Below are 17,492 nucleotides of genomic sequence, written 5' to 3'. Positions count from 1 at the left end.
TGGGGGAGGGACCTGAAAGTTGTATCAGTTCGAATTTTCCGACTTTAGACTCGGAATTTTGAAAACCTGCCAATGGCAGCTTTAAATGACGCGGGCTGATATGAAAGTTATCTCTTCAAGACAAACAAATTGCGAACACATAAAAACACATATAAACAGGGGCGGACTGGGGAGAAGAAGTGGCCTCGAAAACCATCGGTAAATTAACTCGTTATCTCGAGAAAACGATCATTGTTTTCTCGAGATAACGACATAATTATTTCGTTATCTCGAGAAAACCCTCAAAAAAAAGTTTATACGTACCACAGCCGCTCTGGGCTTCCGTAGAAGGGAGCTCCCAATTCTTTGGGGTTGCAACTTTCATCGAGACGGCAGGGCTCTGTTTCCCTTCTTTTTAAAAAGTCACAAACCTTGATGATAAAGTAATATTCGTACTTATATGCTCCTCTAGGCATCTAAACTTTTCAATTTTTTTTGCTGCCCCCTACCAACTTTTAAGCTCCCCCCCCCCTACTGGTATTGTATTGAACAGGAATCATTAAAAAAATTATTTAAAAAAATTTCAAAACTATTTTGATCTGAGGTGACATATAAGGTATAACTGATTTGCAAAGCAACTTTTTATGGAAAATGGGTTGCAGTCAGCTTACTTGTCATGGCTTAGATGTACAAATGTAGCTGGTGGAGAGGTGTAATCTAAACTGATACTATAGTCACATTAAAGCCTGACAGGCTGTGTTGTAGTGATTTGCTATCTCACAGATGTAGACAAAAAATAGACTACAGCAGGAACAACTATAAACAAATGTATTCACTACATACAAGTTACCCTCTCCATTGGCTACCGCTGTACATTTTTATCTTCCGTTTATGTGTCAGTTTTATGCAACAAGAGCAGAACAGGATAAAAACCGCATGCAGTACAGTGTCCGTCCATATCAGTAAGGTAAGTGCATGTTCTGGATCTTTTCTCTCTCTCTCACACACACACACACACACACACACACACACACACACACACACACACACACACACACACACACACACACACACACACACACAGAGAGAGATCACACAGTGCTGGGCAGTAAGTACATTTTTCAAACTGAATTACCAGCTTAACCTTCATGCTTTATGTTTCCCTGCCTCAACACCTGATTCAAATGAGCGGGCTGTAATCAGCCTTCTGCACAGCTTGTTGGAGAGTGATTAGCTGACGCATATATTTGAATCAGGTGTGTTGGAGCAGAGGAATATGTAGAGCAGGGAGGCCCAAGGACCAGGATCAGGAAAAGTAGAATGTGTTTATATGATTGAATAAAAAAGATGGGAAAATAACTGGGAAGTTGTGTTCAATTCATTTACATTCTGTGATGGTAAAATCATGCATTCAGCTGCAATACTGGCTCAAAAAATGTCTGTGGAGGAATAAACCATCTCTGTTTCACAGTCTGAGAAAATCATTCTTTTCATATCATTAATTCAATGAAAGAAAACAAGGCTTTGGTTGTTGAGTTATTATTTATTTTTTTTATATACATAGTTTCTTTCAAATTCATCAATACATACATGGCCCGCAGCATTTTTTAGAGAGAGGAAATAACTATGTGGATACAGCCTCTGTCCGTAGATCTCAAAAACCTTATGGGGGTACATCACCATCTTTAATCAAGGGCATGTTTTTTCACTTTGAGAGCAGGATTAGTGGTTTTCATATTGCACTCTGTCGAAGCTGCACCGTCCTGAACAAAGTCAGTGCTTTCCTGCAGGACAAGACTCACCGCTGCATGGAAAGAAGCTATTTTGTTGGTCAGCCTGACATCTGGCCTTCTCTAGGCTGGGGAAATGGTTGTTTCCCAACAATCGGAGAGAACAAACCAGAAAAAAAAAATTTGAGCTGAAGTTTTGTAAGCGCACCGAAGAGGTCTGACTGAAAGGAGAAGGGCTAAAATTTGAAAGTAGATTAAATGTCTGATTTACATTCATAACTCTCTTGCTATCGTGTTCCTGTAAAATAAAGATTGACAAGTCTTTGCAGCCCCGTGAACCATGGAGTCGGCACAAATTAAAGACGTTTGCTCTCAAATCAAAAAGAGAATTCTCTTGATAAAAGATAGTAATATAACCCCATAGCTAGACTGGTCTATGATTTGCATGTTGACATTTAGAGTTGTATGTTCAGACTGACATATATTGAACAGCATGATTTTCTCAATATATGAAAAGAAGCTCAGTATGAAAACATTAACTGGCAAAGAGAACGATGTCTTCTGTTGCAGCATCTGTTTTATGTGCAGCAGAGTTGCCAATCAGTTTAAAGTCTTCCCAAAAGAAAACTTTAGCCAGGCACAGTCTAATATCTGTGCTTCTCGCTGTGCAGGTCATTTCAGAAGGAGATGGTAGGGTCCATGTGGAAACCACCAAGGGCCACTGTATCTTTACAATCGAGGGGGCTGAGAGGCAGGACGAGGGGATGTACTCTGTTGTGGTCCGAAACCCCGCTGGAGAAGACACTGCTGATATCAGCGTAAAAGTTGTTGGTAAGACAGAGGCCCTTCCATGTTGATTTTAAAAAAGAAAGAAATGGTGTGTTTTAATCACGACTACCCCCCCCACAGATGTTCCTGATCCTCCCCAGACTCCGAAAATCCTCAGTGTTGGGGAGGATTCCTGCGTTGTTCAGTGGGAAGCCCCTAAGTTTGACGGCGGACAGCCAATCATTGGTGAAAACACATTAAAAAAAGCTTCTTTTTTTTTTGTGACCAGAAGTTTCTAATGACTTCCTTCTTTGACAAGCCAGTTGTAATGTGCTGCTCTTTGAATTCTCAGGTTATGTGCTGGAGAGAAAGAAGCTGAAGAGCTACAGGTGGATGAGACTCAACTTTGACCCCTTCACAGGAACTACCTACGAAGCCAAGCGCATGATTGAAGGTGTGCCGTATGAGATGCGAGTCTATGCTGTCAACGGCATTGGCATGTCTCGTCACAGTCCCGCCTCACAGCCATTTGTGCCAGTTGGTGAGTCTTAACCAAGCTTTCACCCATTGTTCTGCAATCAGTCAAAAAGTATGGTGCAAAAACTGTTGCTGCCTCTCATTTCTTTGGATAATACCAAAAAACAGTGATTTATTGAAACATGCAAGTGAAAATAAGCCAAGGAATGATGTTTATAAAATTCCAACCAGTTTGAAAGTCAGTGTTTGGTATGACTACCTATATTCTCAATATATATAAGACATGTCAAATTTTCAGAGCTTAAAGAATCACCTCGTTGATGCAAAATGACTATATTATGTTTGTAAGTGTGTTATCTTTGGCATTTTCCATAGAAAAGAAATAGGAACAAACTATGCGTAATTAACAACGTACCTAAATATGAAATTTAAAATGTGTTCTTTGCTGATTGGCCTGTTGTGTGTAGACACAACACTGCCTCATCCCTTAAGTAAGGCGTCTTTTTTATGCTTGAATCATTCATAGCTCAGTGATAAATGGTTTCATAAACAAATAAAAGGACCTTCTGAGAGCCTGGAGAACTACCACTCAAGGTCACTTTGAACATATTACAAGAAAGTGATGCTAGAAAATAAAAGGGATGGATCAAGACTTTTGAACAGAACTGGACTGTCAGTTTTAGAAACAGAGATGTTTCATTCAGCTGAATGAACAGATTTATTTTGAGACGCTGCAGAATCATGCTGAGGTTGATTAATGATCTGTCTGGGCTGCAGTTGTGAGGGTGATGGGGTTGACATGTCTGACTGCTGATGTCTCTTGAGTTGGGTCATGCCTAGTTTAGTCGGCATTTGGTTCACCTCATGATTCAGGTCATGAGGTGGGTTTTGAATTGTGGTCATGACAGGACAGTGGGATGTTTGCTCTTTGGGACTGTGAACGGCACGAAAATATAAGGCTGCACATACATAAGCGGCATCAATCACGAGGATCTTTTGTTACGCGACCACGTGGACCAGACTGAGGAATTAACACAGTGCAGAGCGCCAATTGTTGAGGAAATCCCAACATCGTAAAGTGTTAACTTGTTAAAGACTGAAACTCAGGTGGAGGAGGGTTGGTGAGTCTACTGCAACAATTTAACGTCATCCACCTCAAACTGAATTATACGATGGGTAGGAAAAGACTGTTTGTGGATCAACATCCATACCAAAGTTATCTTTCTTTATTCCTGCAGTTGTCTTTGTTATTTCTTTGCCAAGTCCAACTTTACTCCTTCAAATCTACAGCCCCAAGTCACTCTAGCAATATTACCAATATCACATTAGCACGAAAAAGTGTTTCCTCTCAAAGTTGATAGTTTTAAACATTAAAATCCCCAAGGATCACTACATACCTGACACCGAAAATAGGTTAGATTTTATTGTACAAGGTTAAGATTTTCTGAAATAAATTCTCAACACAACACCCTGGCTTTTCGAGGAGGCTCTGAATATCTGTCAGATAATGACTCATCTGATCCAGAACCAACACATGGTACACCGCTCATACTAACAAACCCACCATCAGTTCACCACCTAATGCAATGCAGTGAAGAAACCATAAAGTGAAGATTAGCATATGGAAATGCAGCCCTGTAAATCGTGAAATAGGCTCAAACCAACAAATTTGTGTTTGTACAGATGGACACATATTGTAAGTTTTACTTTCAAAGCAATCATTGACTTTTAATCATTGACTCTAACCAAACATCGAGCGAAGATGGCCAAGTCTAAATCCACCAACACACTTTTTAACCTCCAAATGTGGACACTTGATTAAAAATGAGGAACAATCCCTCCATAACAGTTTCGCAAAATACAATGAAACTGTACACATGTAAAAAAAAAAAAAAATGGAAACCTGCATATAGGAATCCAAAAAACACAAGCTAGATTAGTTTCACGAACTGCTTTGAGATTGTGTTGCTCTATGACTCAGTTCTGTCACACAGTGTAGACCACAAGTGGCGCTGCCGCAGCAGCAAGGAATACTTTTATAAACAGGAAATCATTTTTCGTAATGGTACATTTCATAGTGCTGGCAAATGTTGGTTTTCATTGCATGACTTTTCATTGTTTTTTCTAGATCTGACTTTATCATGATGGCTCTCAACAATAGTGGGTGCATAACACAGTTTTAGGAAAAGTCAAAGACTGAGGCACAAAATATTTTATTCTAGCTTTTTTGTAACTTACAGCCAAAAGGAGGAGGAGTAAAGTCTGCTTTACCTCTCTGAGAGGCTGACTTGCCTGTTTTTTGTTCCTCCTCTTGTTTCGTGCTTCCTTCGCTAGTAGTGAAAGAAAATGGATAAAGGAATCACATCCTGTAACACTTGGATGTGCATCTACATGTTCAGTTCTCTTGTTTATCATTCTGTATGAATCACAAATAAACAGAGATGTGTGTGGTCTGGAACAAGGCTCCTAATTACGTCTACTCTCTGTGACTGTAGCCTGTAATTCAGGGGCTGATGTTTGGATTGTATCTCATTTTGACAAAGACTTTTTAACTACCATGTCATCCTCCTGCTTGTTGATTTAAGAGGAAACATTATTCTGCACCAGATGGCCTATCACCGGTAAGACAGCTGATTAGGAAACTATCCATGGCATCCATCTCTATAAATAATAACCTGGAAACCATGGACTCTGCTTTGACCAGCTGCTAAATGCAGAAGTATTCGTTGCAACTGTGGAGGCTGCTGCATTGTTGCTACTAAAGAAAAAACAGCAGGAAGAGAACAAGAGAGTGTGAGAGACAGTGAGAGAATGAGAGAATAGGTTAGGGGACATTAGACACACGAGCACCAGCTTCAATCAGCAGCGGGACGCTCAGAAACGATGACGAAACCAAAGCTCCCAAAGACAGCAGAGAAGAAGCCAGTGGATGAAAAGAAACCGGCGGAAGCGGCAGAAGAAGAAGGAGAACCTGCACCAGTGGAGACACCAGCAGAGCCTGAAGCCATCAAGGCAGACACAGAGGCACCTTCACCACCTGAAGCCAGCAGCGAACCGCCAGCTGCCCCCCCTGCAGACGCAGCCTCCAGTGGAGAGGATGGAGCTCCAGCTGATAATGAGGCTCCAGCAGCAGAGAGTGCCCCCCCTCCCGCAGAGGAAGAAGCTGCACCCCCAGCAGAGGAGCCCCCTGCGGAGCCTGTTGCTGAGCCAGAGCCGCAACCTGTTTTCAGTAGGCACTGTTTATCTTGAGCTATTGGCTTATCTTTTTAGGTTTTATAAGAGAAAGACAAACTTTTGTTCATTTGTTACCCCTCAAGTTTCAGTATAGTACTTGTTTTAAAGTGTGTTAAACACAGTATCTTAGTGAATTCCTGCTCTGCACTCGGCACCTTTAAACCAGTGTATCCTTAGCTACTTTTCATCACACTTGGAAAACCTTGACCTTTGACAGGTGCTCCTATTATTTGCTCACACTTTATACTTAGCCTGTGTCTTCAGACAGGGAGCATGGCCTTCGTGACAACAAGGCAACTACTCAAGCTTGACACATTTCAGTCTCTCTTCAGGTTGTCAACGGATTGTTGCAACCACAGAAAGATATATGGATAACTATATATTACCTCACGGGAATGATGGGATCTTTGTTTCCATTTAGAGTGTTCTTCACTTGTGTACTCTCAATGGAGTATGCACTGTACATGGACAAGAAAAAATACTTTGTGGCATTGGTCTTTTCATTTCTCACCATATTATCTTATCTCTATTATTAGGCGGTGATGCTGTATATTATGGTTGTGTTGGAGGTGGGAGACAAACCTTTGATTATGTGTCAATTCCAGCTCATCTTGACTCTCTACATGTTTGCGCTTTACTTTTTAAAATTCAAGCTGCACTAACTGATCAACAACAGCTTGAATTTGTTGAAAATCAAATGGCTGGTGCAAAATTAGCCATCTGAGTGCCCCCCATGAAGGTATAACTACAGCATTATTTAGTCATTCATGGCATGAGCTTATCTCTGCATCCATTTTGTGAATGACGTCCCTTCGTCTTTCACGTTTTGCCTTAAAACCAGACTGTTTTAGGCTATGCTGCTAAAATGTGTTAAAACGCTGGTTCGCTTTTGGCACCTCTGCAGTGAGAGCATTGCGTGGGATGTAACCAATGAACCAAAGTCTTTTACTGTGCATTGGAGTCATGTCATTTTATCCCCACTGGACACAAAGCACAGCAGGCACTTAGACTTGAGCCCAGTACTGAGCTCCTGACAGCTCGTGTTTCACTGCATGAAAGAAGATGCCACTCAGAGACTTATAGGGGCGAGGGCTGTTTGATAACTGCTGTTCATGTTCCAACTTAAAACAACCTGAGAGTGAATGTACCACTATACCACTCAGAAATGAATATTGTGCTTGTCAGTGTTTAAAAAGGTTAGCTGGTAACTGTGTGTAAATGTTTCCCAGTAGATGCTCAAGTGTAGGTGGATTTCTGGTGCTCTGAACCATGAAAATAGAATGAGTACATTACATTAACATTTAATCCCACTGGATGTTCAGCCTTTTCTTTCTTTTACCTCGAGAGATGTCAGTGATAGTTTCTGATGCAGGTTGGGTAAAGCCAGTTGTGTTTATCTAAGCTTCCTAACCTGTTTGCGGTCTGTCTGCTGTGCTGAGATCAAGGCATACCTGAAAACCAAGATTATGAAATGAAAAAAATATGAAGACGCCAATGACTGCAAAACACTGACAAATACAGAGCTCAAGAGGAAAAAAAATAAACTGGGGTCATCCTGTTGCACCAGCTCTGGTTGCATTATTTCTTGTTTTCTCATTGAGATTTTCTACCAAGCTTTTTAAATCATATAATTTGAAAAATATTTACCATGTTAGTTTGTGCTGCTTAAGTGATTTCTGTTGGTAACTCTGGCACTTTTTAACGTCTATTACTATGCGTAACCATGCCAACGGAAATGTTGTTTACATTTGGGAGCAGCTGACTGAGCTTTCAAAAGCCCAAGTAATGCTCGGAATAAGACCTACAAATCAAGACAATTTGCAGAGGAGACATCTAAGATGAAGGGTAGGGGCAAAGTAGAGAGTAGGTAGGTTTCAATACTTTTTCTCCTCAATCTTCATGAGGAAAGTGAAACCACTTCCTGATAAAACAAACAGGTCCGGTGGGCTGAGGAGGTCAAACTGAGAACACCAGGAGTGTAGTATTGTGTTCAGCGAGACATGGCTGCGGGAATATATTTCAAGCTCCACGGCCTCTTTACCTGGCTTTCAGACTATGGGCGGTGAGAGACCTCAGACAGAGTGACAAGAGTAAAGATGGAGGGATTGTTAAAAAATAATGGGGTTATCCTTGAACATGTTAGGGTGAAGGAGTGACTCTGCAGGCTGAATATGGATCTCTTGTTTCCGTCCGTGTCGTCTACTGAGAGTCCATATGTGTTCTATTGGTAGCTTTATGTGTTTTGCCCTGCACTGATGTTGATGCTGCATGTGGTGTCATCAGGATTCATGGCCATCTCTGGAAATGTCAACTACACCTTTCTCTTTGTAATACTTTCAACTTCTCAACAGTTTTCTCGACAGTCTGTCTGTCTAATCTTCTTCCTTTGATGGAGGCGGATGACATTACCGCATGTATCAAAAGAAGTCTTCAAGTGAATTCTGAATAATGCTTTCACTGCTGTAAAACGGTAGATAGCAGTTATGTTGTGGCGTAAGGTGAGGACAGCCTTGCTTGCTGTTATAAAGGCGTTATGTTACTTAATTATTCTTAACTTTCCAAACAGGCTTGTCCACTTGTTGAGCAATTTATTCTGAATTTATTGCATTTAACTGACTAAAAGGGCCATTTATCTGCCCTCTGCCTTTTCTCAGCCCCTACAAGTGAGCCCATCGGACTGTGCGTGGACGACATCAATGACACTTCCATCGCGCTGAAGTGGCGGGCTCCAGAGAGGATCGGTGCCGCTGCACTTGAGGGTTATGGGGTTGAGTACTGCAAGGAGGGCAGTAAGTGCCGGAGCCAGACCTCTGCATGCTTTTGATAAGCAATGCTTATTATAGCCAATATCATGATAGATTAGTTAATTACAAAGACGCACCAAAAACTGATCTCTTCAAAACTTTTGTTCAGCTCCCACAGGACAAACAGATTATCAAAAGCTATAGATATGATATTTTAGTTCATTTCAAACAAATTACAGGCTAACGTATTCTAGCTTTGGTTAAATTATAACAAGGGAATTATTACATTTTAATTTGTTGTGTGGTTTCTGGTGGCAGGTGATGAGTGGTTACCAGCTATGGAGGGTCTGACAGACAGGACGTCAGTGACTATCAAAGATCTCACCACCGGAGACAGACTGCAGTTCCGTGTGCGAGCCTACAACACGGCAGGACCCAGTGCGCCTGCCTCTCTGGCTCAACCTGTCACCATCAGAGAGATTATGCGTGAGTATTCAGACAGTTCTCTGCTCCTTAAGTTTCCCATCTGGGCTTGAAAAAAAACCCTTATGACCAAAGCTCAATTCACAAGGTGGCTGGGTTCTCGTGAAATTGAAGAATCAATTTATTGTCATTTAGTCTGATTTAAGATGGCGCTCAGCACTGGCTTTTACTTAGAGTAGGTCAGCATAGATGTTGCTGTAGCTTCAGTTAAATCTAAACTGGAGCATACTATCTAATTGAAAAAGTACATGTCAGGTTAAAACAATATTTCTCATATAACTACTTCTCTTAATGATCCTCCATTGCCTCGCTCTGTGTTTTTCATTCACAGAACGCCCTAAAATTTGGCTCCCGAGACATCTGCGCCAGACTCTCGTTAAGAAAGTTGGAGACACTGTCAACATCGTGATTCCGTTCCAGGTGCTGTGCACTAACTTTTCAACCAACTTCTTAAGATCAGTCTACAGAGGATGGTGATCACATCATGCGTTGGGTCAGGATCAGGACAAAAAAATAAGCATTAACAGAAAATAAGGACTTACTTCTACTTTTTGATGCACAATTCCAAATGCTCCTGTCATGGTAAATCAAATGTGATATCCCTGTACATCAAATAAAAATATGTAGAATCACATCAAATATTTTGATTAATGTCACTGGATTTTGCTGCCTGGAGAAGTCGTTTGGTTGTGTGACATATAGGCCACTGAAGCAGGGCAGATTATTTTTTTTCTTCCTTGCATACAGTATATGACAGATTATATAGGAAAGAAACACATTCGCCCTTTGACACATCTTAAAACACAAAGTGGGTGCGCCAGTGATTTGGACGCAATTTTCTGTCCCAGTTGATGTAATCTTATATTGCTGGCTGACAACTTGCAACATTCTTATGATGGATTGTTTCAGACCATGTTTTTCTTTTTTAATCTTGCAAAGCCACTCTTGCAGGGCCTTATGATAAAAGATATAGAGCTGAAAATTAGAATAACAGGCCCATTTTAAGCTGGAGGAGCTATGCATTTAGCGATTGAAAGTAAAGCCACAAGAAAACTGGAGCAAGTTTAATAGACAAACTGTCAGTGAATTTGAGGAACTTTTACCAGATCAGTTATAAGAGGTTTTGTTTTGTCATTTGTAGTTCGACATATGCCATTTTAAGATTTTATCTTGTCCTGATGTGCAGGGTAAGCCCAGACCAAAGGTTACCTGGAGCAAAGATGGGGAGACCCTGGAACCCTCATTTGCTAACGTGAGGAACAGCGAAGTTGACACGATCCTGTTCATCCGAAAGACGGAGAGAAAGCACTCAGGGCAATATGATCTCCAGGTGCAGATTGAGAACGTGGAAGATACATCAAAAGTAATGCTGCAGATTGTTGGTACGCACGACTGAATGCACACAGAGCTTCTTGTGGGTGCACACAGGGGTAAATAGATACATGGTTGTAAACTATTACTGTTAATCATAAAAAAAATTAAATATTTCTCATCTGTAGATCTCCCAGGGCCTCCTGCAGCTTTGAAAATTGTGGATACCTGGGGTTTTAATGTGGCGCTGGAGTGGAAGCCACCCAAGGACAATGGTAACTGTGAAATAACTGGTTACACCATCCAGAAAGCCGACAAGAAGACCATGGTAAGGCTCTACAAAAATGAGTGGCGCAAATGAAGATTAATTACATTTGAAGTTGGCAGATAGAAAATGTTATTAGAATTAATTAACTTACAGATATTAGAAGAACCCTTTTAAGAATTTGTGTTCATATGATATCAGGGAGGAGACTCTCAAAGTTTCAAAGTGAACTTAATTGCTATTCAGACCACACAACAAGAAGAAAACAGCAGAATTACACAGCATTTGTACAAGCTCAATGTCCAGTAACAGAGCAAATTCAAGAAAAATGAGACCTAACAATTAGAGCACGTCATCCACAGCGAGTTATGGCAAGAAATACAAACATAAAATCAACGCTGACATAAATCAATAAAACGCTGCAGTATTTATTGCACAGAACTACGATATCGTATCAAATACAGATGTTACAGGCACAGCGGAAAGGGTGGAAACCAAACTAAACCCCAATGAACAGCAATTTATCTTCAAATAAGGAAACCGTACGCTGAAGGAAGCAGAAGATAATCCAAACTCTGGCATCCCCTTTTGTTAGAATGTTGCTCCACAAAATAAATGAGCAGCTTAAATGACAACATCTGAAATTAATTCAGTTTTTTTCATGCAGTTGACACTCCCCAATAGAACACCACCCCACCACCACCACCAACACTCACACCTACTCCCAGTTTAAAGTGACTTCAAAATGCCTTTTTTGGTCTCTGTTCTTGGACAGGACTGTGGTAGGGTGAAGGCTGCACAAGCACAGGGCAATATTTTGCCCTCCCTTGGGACACGTGTTCTGTAATTAGCTGATGCTGAGTATGCAGTCTCCTCTGTGTGCCTGCAGCGATGCATTATGGGCTCGTTGGCAAGTCAAACTGCCACCTTAGCCCACCTTGAGCTGACAGCGGCAAGGTTGCCCAGGAATGTCCTAATCTTATCCTCTCAGCCTTGACCTGGTCTGGACAGTCTGTGCGGTGACGCAGGGTCATTGTTTCCCAGCCAGTGGGGCGACGGTTCATGTTTCACTGGAGTCATTATTAGATCAATTTAATTTAAATGGCAACATAGTGAACTTTGAGATGTAGATTATCATGTCACCAATAACAGTGTGCCCGTTGCATGTCGGAGATAAATGTCCTTGGAGTAAATGTTCTTTAAATCTGCCCATATCCTATTTCATTCCTGTGCCTGAAAAATAAACCAACAACACCTACACAACTCTTTTAGTTCCAGCTACATTATGCAGGTGAGTAGATGTCCCTGTGCCACAGTTTGATAGATGAAACAAACAAAGTTTTCCTTCAAGACTGTTTCCTACATTAATGTAAAGCTCATCTGGTCCATACCACGTCTTAGAATGAGTTAAAGACAACCTCAGATGAATGACAACACACGACATATTACACTGTGTTGATATTTATCCTATATTTTTTTCAAAACTGATTTAAATACAGAATCATTGTGTGAAAATCTAAGTCCACTCGAGGTAGCAGCCAGGTGCTGCTTATCATAATGCACCTGATTAAGCGATCATCAGTAAGTGTGAGCGCCTCTATAAAAGCAGACGTTTTGGTGGTCTGGAGCATTCAGGTGTGTGTTAATGCAATGCAGGAAAGACACTGGCAATAATCTTAAGGAAACAACTGTTGGCGCTCAACAATCCGGGAGGGGCTATAAAGCCATTTCCAAGCTGTTCAGACTCCAACATTCTGCCTTAGGAAAGATTATTGACATGTGGAAAACATTCGAGATAGTTGCCAATCTGGATGGATGGAGACCAAAGAGGTGATGTTTGTTCATCATAAATAGGACCACATTTGATTAGAACCATACAGTATATCAGCACAAACACTTCATACAGTGGTTGAGGACGGCTGATGATTTGGGCTTGTTTTGCTGCCAGAGGACCTGGACACCTTGCAGTGTTTGAGTTTACCATTAACTCCTCTGCATACCAAAATGTTACAAATGTGAGGCCATCTGTCCAACAGCTAAAGCTGGACTAAAATTGGGTCATGAAACTAAAGAACAATCCCAAACACAGCAGCAAATCTACGATAGAATGGCTGAACAACAAGTGTCAAGGTGTTGTAATGATCTAGTCAAAGTCCAGACATCAACGTGACTGAAATGTTGTGGTGGGAACTTAAGAGAGATGAACATAAAGTAAAAATCCACAAATAAACTGATCCAACGCTGTGAAGAAGAGTGGGCCAAAATTCCACCACAATGATCTGCGAAACCGATTATGTCATACAGAAAACAATTACTTTGAATTATCGCCGCAAAAGAAGCAATAATTTAGTCTGCTTCTGCGTTTTGGCTCAGTTTTTGTTTAATAAATAATGACATGGTGTAATATATCATGTATTGTTTTACTGAAAGTTGTATTGACTTTCTTAAAAGATCTGGCAAGGACACAAATGTTTCATTATGTCCCAGTACATAAAACCTTTCTTTTCCCAAATGACTGTCAATTAGGCCACAGTGAGCCTCCAAAGCAGCTGCTGCTGGTGAGAAGAAAAACATTTAGACACAAAATCAAACTAAGTTGTGACTTTGTCAACTCTTGTACGAAAGGAAGTGTATTTTTCATGTTTCGCTACTCATTTGTTAACATCTCCCTTTAATTAGTCACCCACCTGTCCAACTGAAACTATTTAGGGATTAGAAAAACGTGCCTCTGAGGCATTTTTTTGTGATTCATGTGAAGGAGTGGTACACCGTCTACGATGAGTACAGGCGAACACATTGCGTTGTGTCTGACCTCATCATGGGGAATGAGTACATCTTCCGGGTCTATTCCATTAACCTGGTGGGCCTCAGTCTAGATCCCTGCACCACGAAGGACAGCGTCTTCATTGAGAAAACAGGTGGGTTCTGTCATGTGTAAAGCAGAGAGGATATCAAGAATGCAAAAAACGTCAAACGGTGGAAAAAGAATAACTGTCTCGTCAGGTATCGTGTACAAGCCACCCACCTACAAGGAGCATGACTTCTCTGAGGCCCCCAAGTTCACGCATCCTTTGGTGAGCCGCTCCATCATAGCAGGGTACAACACCACCCTCAGCTGTGCAGTGCGAGGAATACCAAAGGTGAGTGGGGGTAACTGCTGTTCAGAGGAAAAATTACTGAACAAGTCATTTTTGTTGAAAACTAAAAAACCCACGTTTGTTGTTGTGAAAACATGTGAAAAGAGTGATTTTGATTCAAATTGTGCTAAATAGGCCCTACACACTGTCTGTTTACCGGCCTTTTCCAGAGCCTGCAGTCACGTTAAAGTGTCAGCATAGACATGAGCAGTCACTCTTTACTTTGAAAGAGCCAATCAAATTCATTTTAGAGTCACAAATGGACTTTCATGGCTAAATGTTTATATAATAAATGCATAAAAACCTAATGGAGAGAAAGGGGGGGTGTAACCCTCAGATACATATTGATCCTCTAAACACACAAGTAGAGATTAGTCACAAGTAACTAACAATCTAATCTCACTGAAGCAGCATCCACCCAATAAATCACTACTGGACCAGCGCTAAATAATGGCGTACAAATAACTGTGCATGATTTGAATATCTTCTGACATACTCCAAAATTCTGTCCTGTCTCGCAAGCCCAAAGTGACCTGGTACAAAAACAAAATGGACATCTCAAATGAGGCCAAGTACCGGATGCTCAGTAAGCAAGGTGTCCTTACGCTGGAGATCCGTAAGCCCTGTCCGTTCGATGGGGGAGTTTACATGTGCAAAGCGGTCAACGACAGCGGCGAGGACATAGTGGAGTGTAAACTGGAAGTTCGTCGTAAGTATCCTCCTGGGTGTCACAAAGACACGTGTTCTCATTTCCATGACTCAATTTCATGACATTTGATTGTTTTAGAATTGGGAAATTATAAAGCTGGAAAATGTTGTTGAAAATTCATATATTAGAAAAACATTCAAAATAACTATATTTAAGAGAAGTCACGGTATATTAAACAATGACAGCATACCTTCATGAGGTCAAATGAACGCTCTTAGCATTGAATGAGTCCTAATGTTTGTCCTCTTATGCTTGAAAGCAGCTTGTGAGATGAAGCTGAAATTCATTCAGTTCATTCATTCACTGATATCGCATGGCAAATATACAGATTACAATCAACAAAGTACTTCTCGCCTCTCACCTCACTTTCCAAACATGACAGAGGTTGCTAGAGATCTCCAAAAAACTAATTTGGCAACCACTCTGGGGTTTTACACCATCTACAGGTGTCACCATTGATCCTTAGATCCTTAGAATTAGCAAATCTTCCACGCTGTCAATGCAAGAACTGTTTGCGAGCTTCCTTGCATTTGTAACTAAAGGACGTCCACTCAGTTCAAAATCGTAGAATCCAAGCAAACGTAGCGTATCAGGGTTACTAATCCAGTCCAGAGTATTGTTCAAACTTGACCAAAACGATTATGGTAACAGCAATATCAGGCACAGACATCTTGTGTTCCTTACAAGATGATGCAGGGGTTGCTGTCGCAGGTTAGCCGATGATGTGGTTCTTGTTTGCCTTTTACGCCATGACCTCAATCACACTGGAGCGTAGTGCAGCCGAGAATGAAGCAGCCAGAACGGAAGTCATCCTCCTAATCTTAGGCCATGTTGTCAACCCGAAAAGGGTGGAGTGCTCAGGGGTGGGTCTTTGCCTCAGGTGGAGGAGGTCAAGAATCCCAAGATGTTGTTCATGAGTGATGGTAGAATGGAGCGAGAAGTGGAAAAATGCATTTGGGGCACTGTCTGCGCTGGCCCATTGTTGTGAAGAGAGTTGAGCCAATAGGTCACAACCCTCACCTATAATAAATAAAGTGTGATTGCAGATACAAAGGTATGAAATGCGTTTCCTCCAAACGGTGGTTAAGCTCAACCTTAGAGATACGATGAGCAGCTTGTGCATCTGCAGAAGCTTCAAAGGAGAGCTGCTACTCCTTTGCACTGAAAGGAATCAGCTGAGGTGGTTCGGGCATCTGATTTGGACAGATCCTGGTCACCTGGAGTCCAGAAAAACTGAAAAACTCACTTTAACCTCCAGTTTAGGACTAAACCTATTCACTTAAAAACTAGCTGATAAACGTGTTGAAGATAAAGTGCCATATATATCCTTCAGAAGGTGGCGGATACCAAAAACTGAGCTAAAAGGAGAGTAAAAAAAATTGCTACAGGTGTGCTGGAAGTATGAAGAAGCGACGGTTTGCTAACATGTACGCTATCATATCAACTGGAGAAGAGATGCTACAACCACAGTGGAGCGAAGAAGCCAAAGTTATATTTCATTTATGACAAACAAGTTTCTGTTCTTTACACAATCTCAAAAGACAAATTGTCATCCACATTCAACTGTGTGGACTGTACAGTTGATTTGTGATGTCGCCTAATATCGTGTTTTTTTTTGGTTTTCTTACATCTTTTCTTGCTGGCAGCTCAAATAGCTAAAGAGGAGAAGAAAGACGCCAAGAAGTGAGAGGTTTCAGCTGCGACTGAAGAGACGACGGATTCGTCTTCACCGCGTTGACTGTTTTCTGTCATGAGAATCTGTCTGAATCACAAACCGCAGGACGAGCAATAAAAGCATAAAACACAATAGCTTTATTTTTGCACTAATCTCCTCTTGTGCAGAAATCGTGTGTCAAGTTCCTGCTGCATTAGTGTCAATACTCAACTGCCTAGCGCTCACTAAATTTATTGTTCATTGTCAATAAATTATTAAGAATGAGTTATTTAACTGTGTAACTTTGTTCTTTTTAATGATTAGATGGAATTAGTGTTTAGAACATATGGAAAACAGAGCAAGATTAATTTACTACTTAAAGAAAGAAGGAGCTGGATTGCAGCGTGTTTGTGTGTATGAATCGTGGGTTCAAAGCCGTATCGCTTGGTTTTGTCCACTTAGTTTCATGCTGGTACACTGGTGAGCTGCATCAGGAGAGCGGTGTCAACACTGGAATACAGAAAATGCAAAAAGCATAAGTCCAGAGGAATGGAAAGAGGCTGTTGAGAGCTTATTCTATTATAACAAAGCCTCACTAATGCCAGAGGTGCGAGGCATGTTCCAAATGTGCAGGCCACAGCGCGGTGTGGGGAGGCAGTAGCTGGGATGTCCTTCAACCTCTGAGAACATCTGTCAGCACAGTGGAACACATGGCGGCTCTTTTCTCGCGAGGGCCGCTGCAGCATGGCTGCACTTATTCCTTTGATGCAGTGAATGTTAACGCTTGCAGCGTCCTCTCCACGTGCCGCTGCAACGGCTCCAGAGAGCCTTGCACTCGTCTCACCGGTAACACGGGTGACATACAGCCAACAGCGCCTCCGTGTTTATCAGGTGTTTTGACGCTTCACCAGAAACCACAAATTACCAGGGAAAAGGCTCCGCAGTTCAAAGCTTAACGCAACTTTTATGTCTGTTTCTTTATATTATCCCAGATGTTGTAT

The 17,492-nt window shown here is 41.4% G+C and overlaps 1 protein-coding gene across 1 annotated transcript in view; it reads left to right on the top strand.

Moving 5' to 3' along the window:
* mybpc3 (myosin binding protein C3) overlaps window positions 1–16,776 on the top strand; it is a 44,198-nt gene extending 27,422 nt beyond the window's left edge. The window contains exons 22-33 of the mRNA XM_075455665.1: window positions 2,381–2,540; window positions 2,619–2,723; window positions 2,830–3,018; window positions 8,843–8,977; window positions 9,251–9,418; window positions 9,747–9,835; window positions 10,602–10,797; window positions 10,915–11,054; window positions 13,750–13,909; window positions 13,995–14,131; window positions 14,651–14,837; window positions 16,484–16,776. Coding sequence (XP_075311780.1) covers window positions 2,381–2,540; window positions 2,619–2,723; window positions 2,830–3,018; window positions 8,843–8,977; window positions 9,251–9,418; window positions 9,747–9,835; window positions 10,602–10,797; window positions 10,915–11,054; window positions 13,750–13,909; window positions 13,995–14,131; window positions 14,651–14,837; window positions 16,484–16,524 — 1,707 coding nt within the window. The 3' untranslated portion in view covers window positions 16,525–16,776. The remainder of the gene's footprint in view (window positions 1–2,380; window positions 2,541–2,618; window positions 2,724–2,829; window positions 3,019–8,842; window positions 8,978–9,250; window positions 9,419–9,746; window positions 9,836–10,601; window positions 10,798–10,914; window positions 11,055–13,749; window positions 13,910–13,994; window positions 14,132–14,650; window positions 14,838–16,483) is intronic.
* Window positions 16,777–17,492: the final 716 nt, after the last annotated feature.

Source organism: Odontesthes bonariensis, chromosome 1 (assembly GCF_027942865.1).
Source record: "Odontesthes bonariensis isolate fOdoBon6 chromosome 1, fOdoBon6.hap1, whole genome shotgun sequence".
Classification (NCBI taxonomy): domain Eukaryota; kingdom Metazoa; phylum Chordata; class Actinopteri; order Atheriniformes; family Atherinopsidae; genus Odontesthes; species Odontesthes bonariensis.
This window is presented reverse-complemented; position numbering and strand designations above follow the sequence as displayed.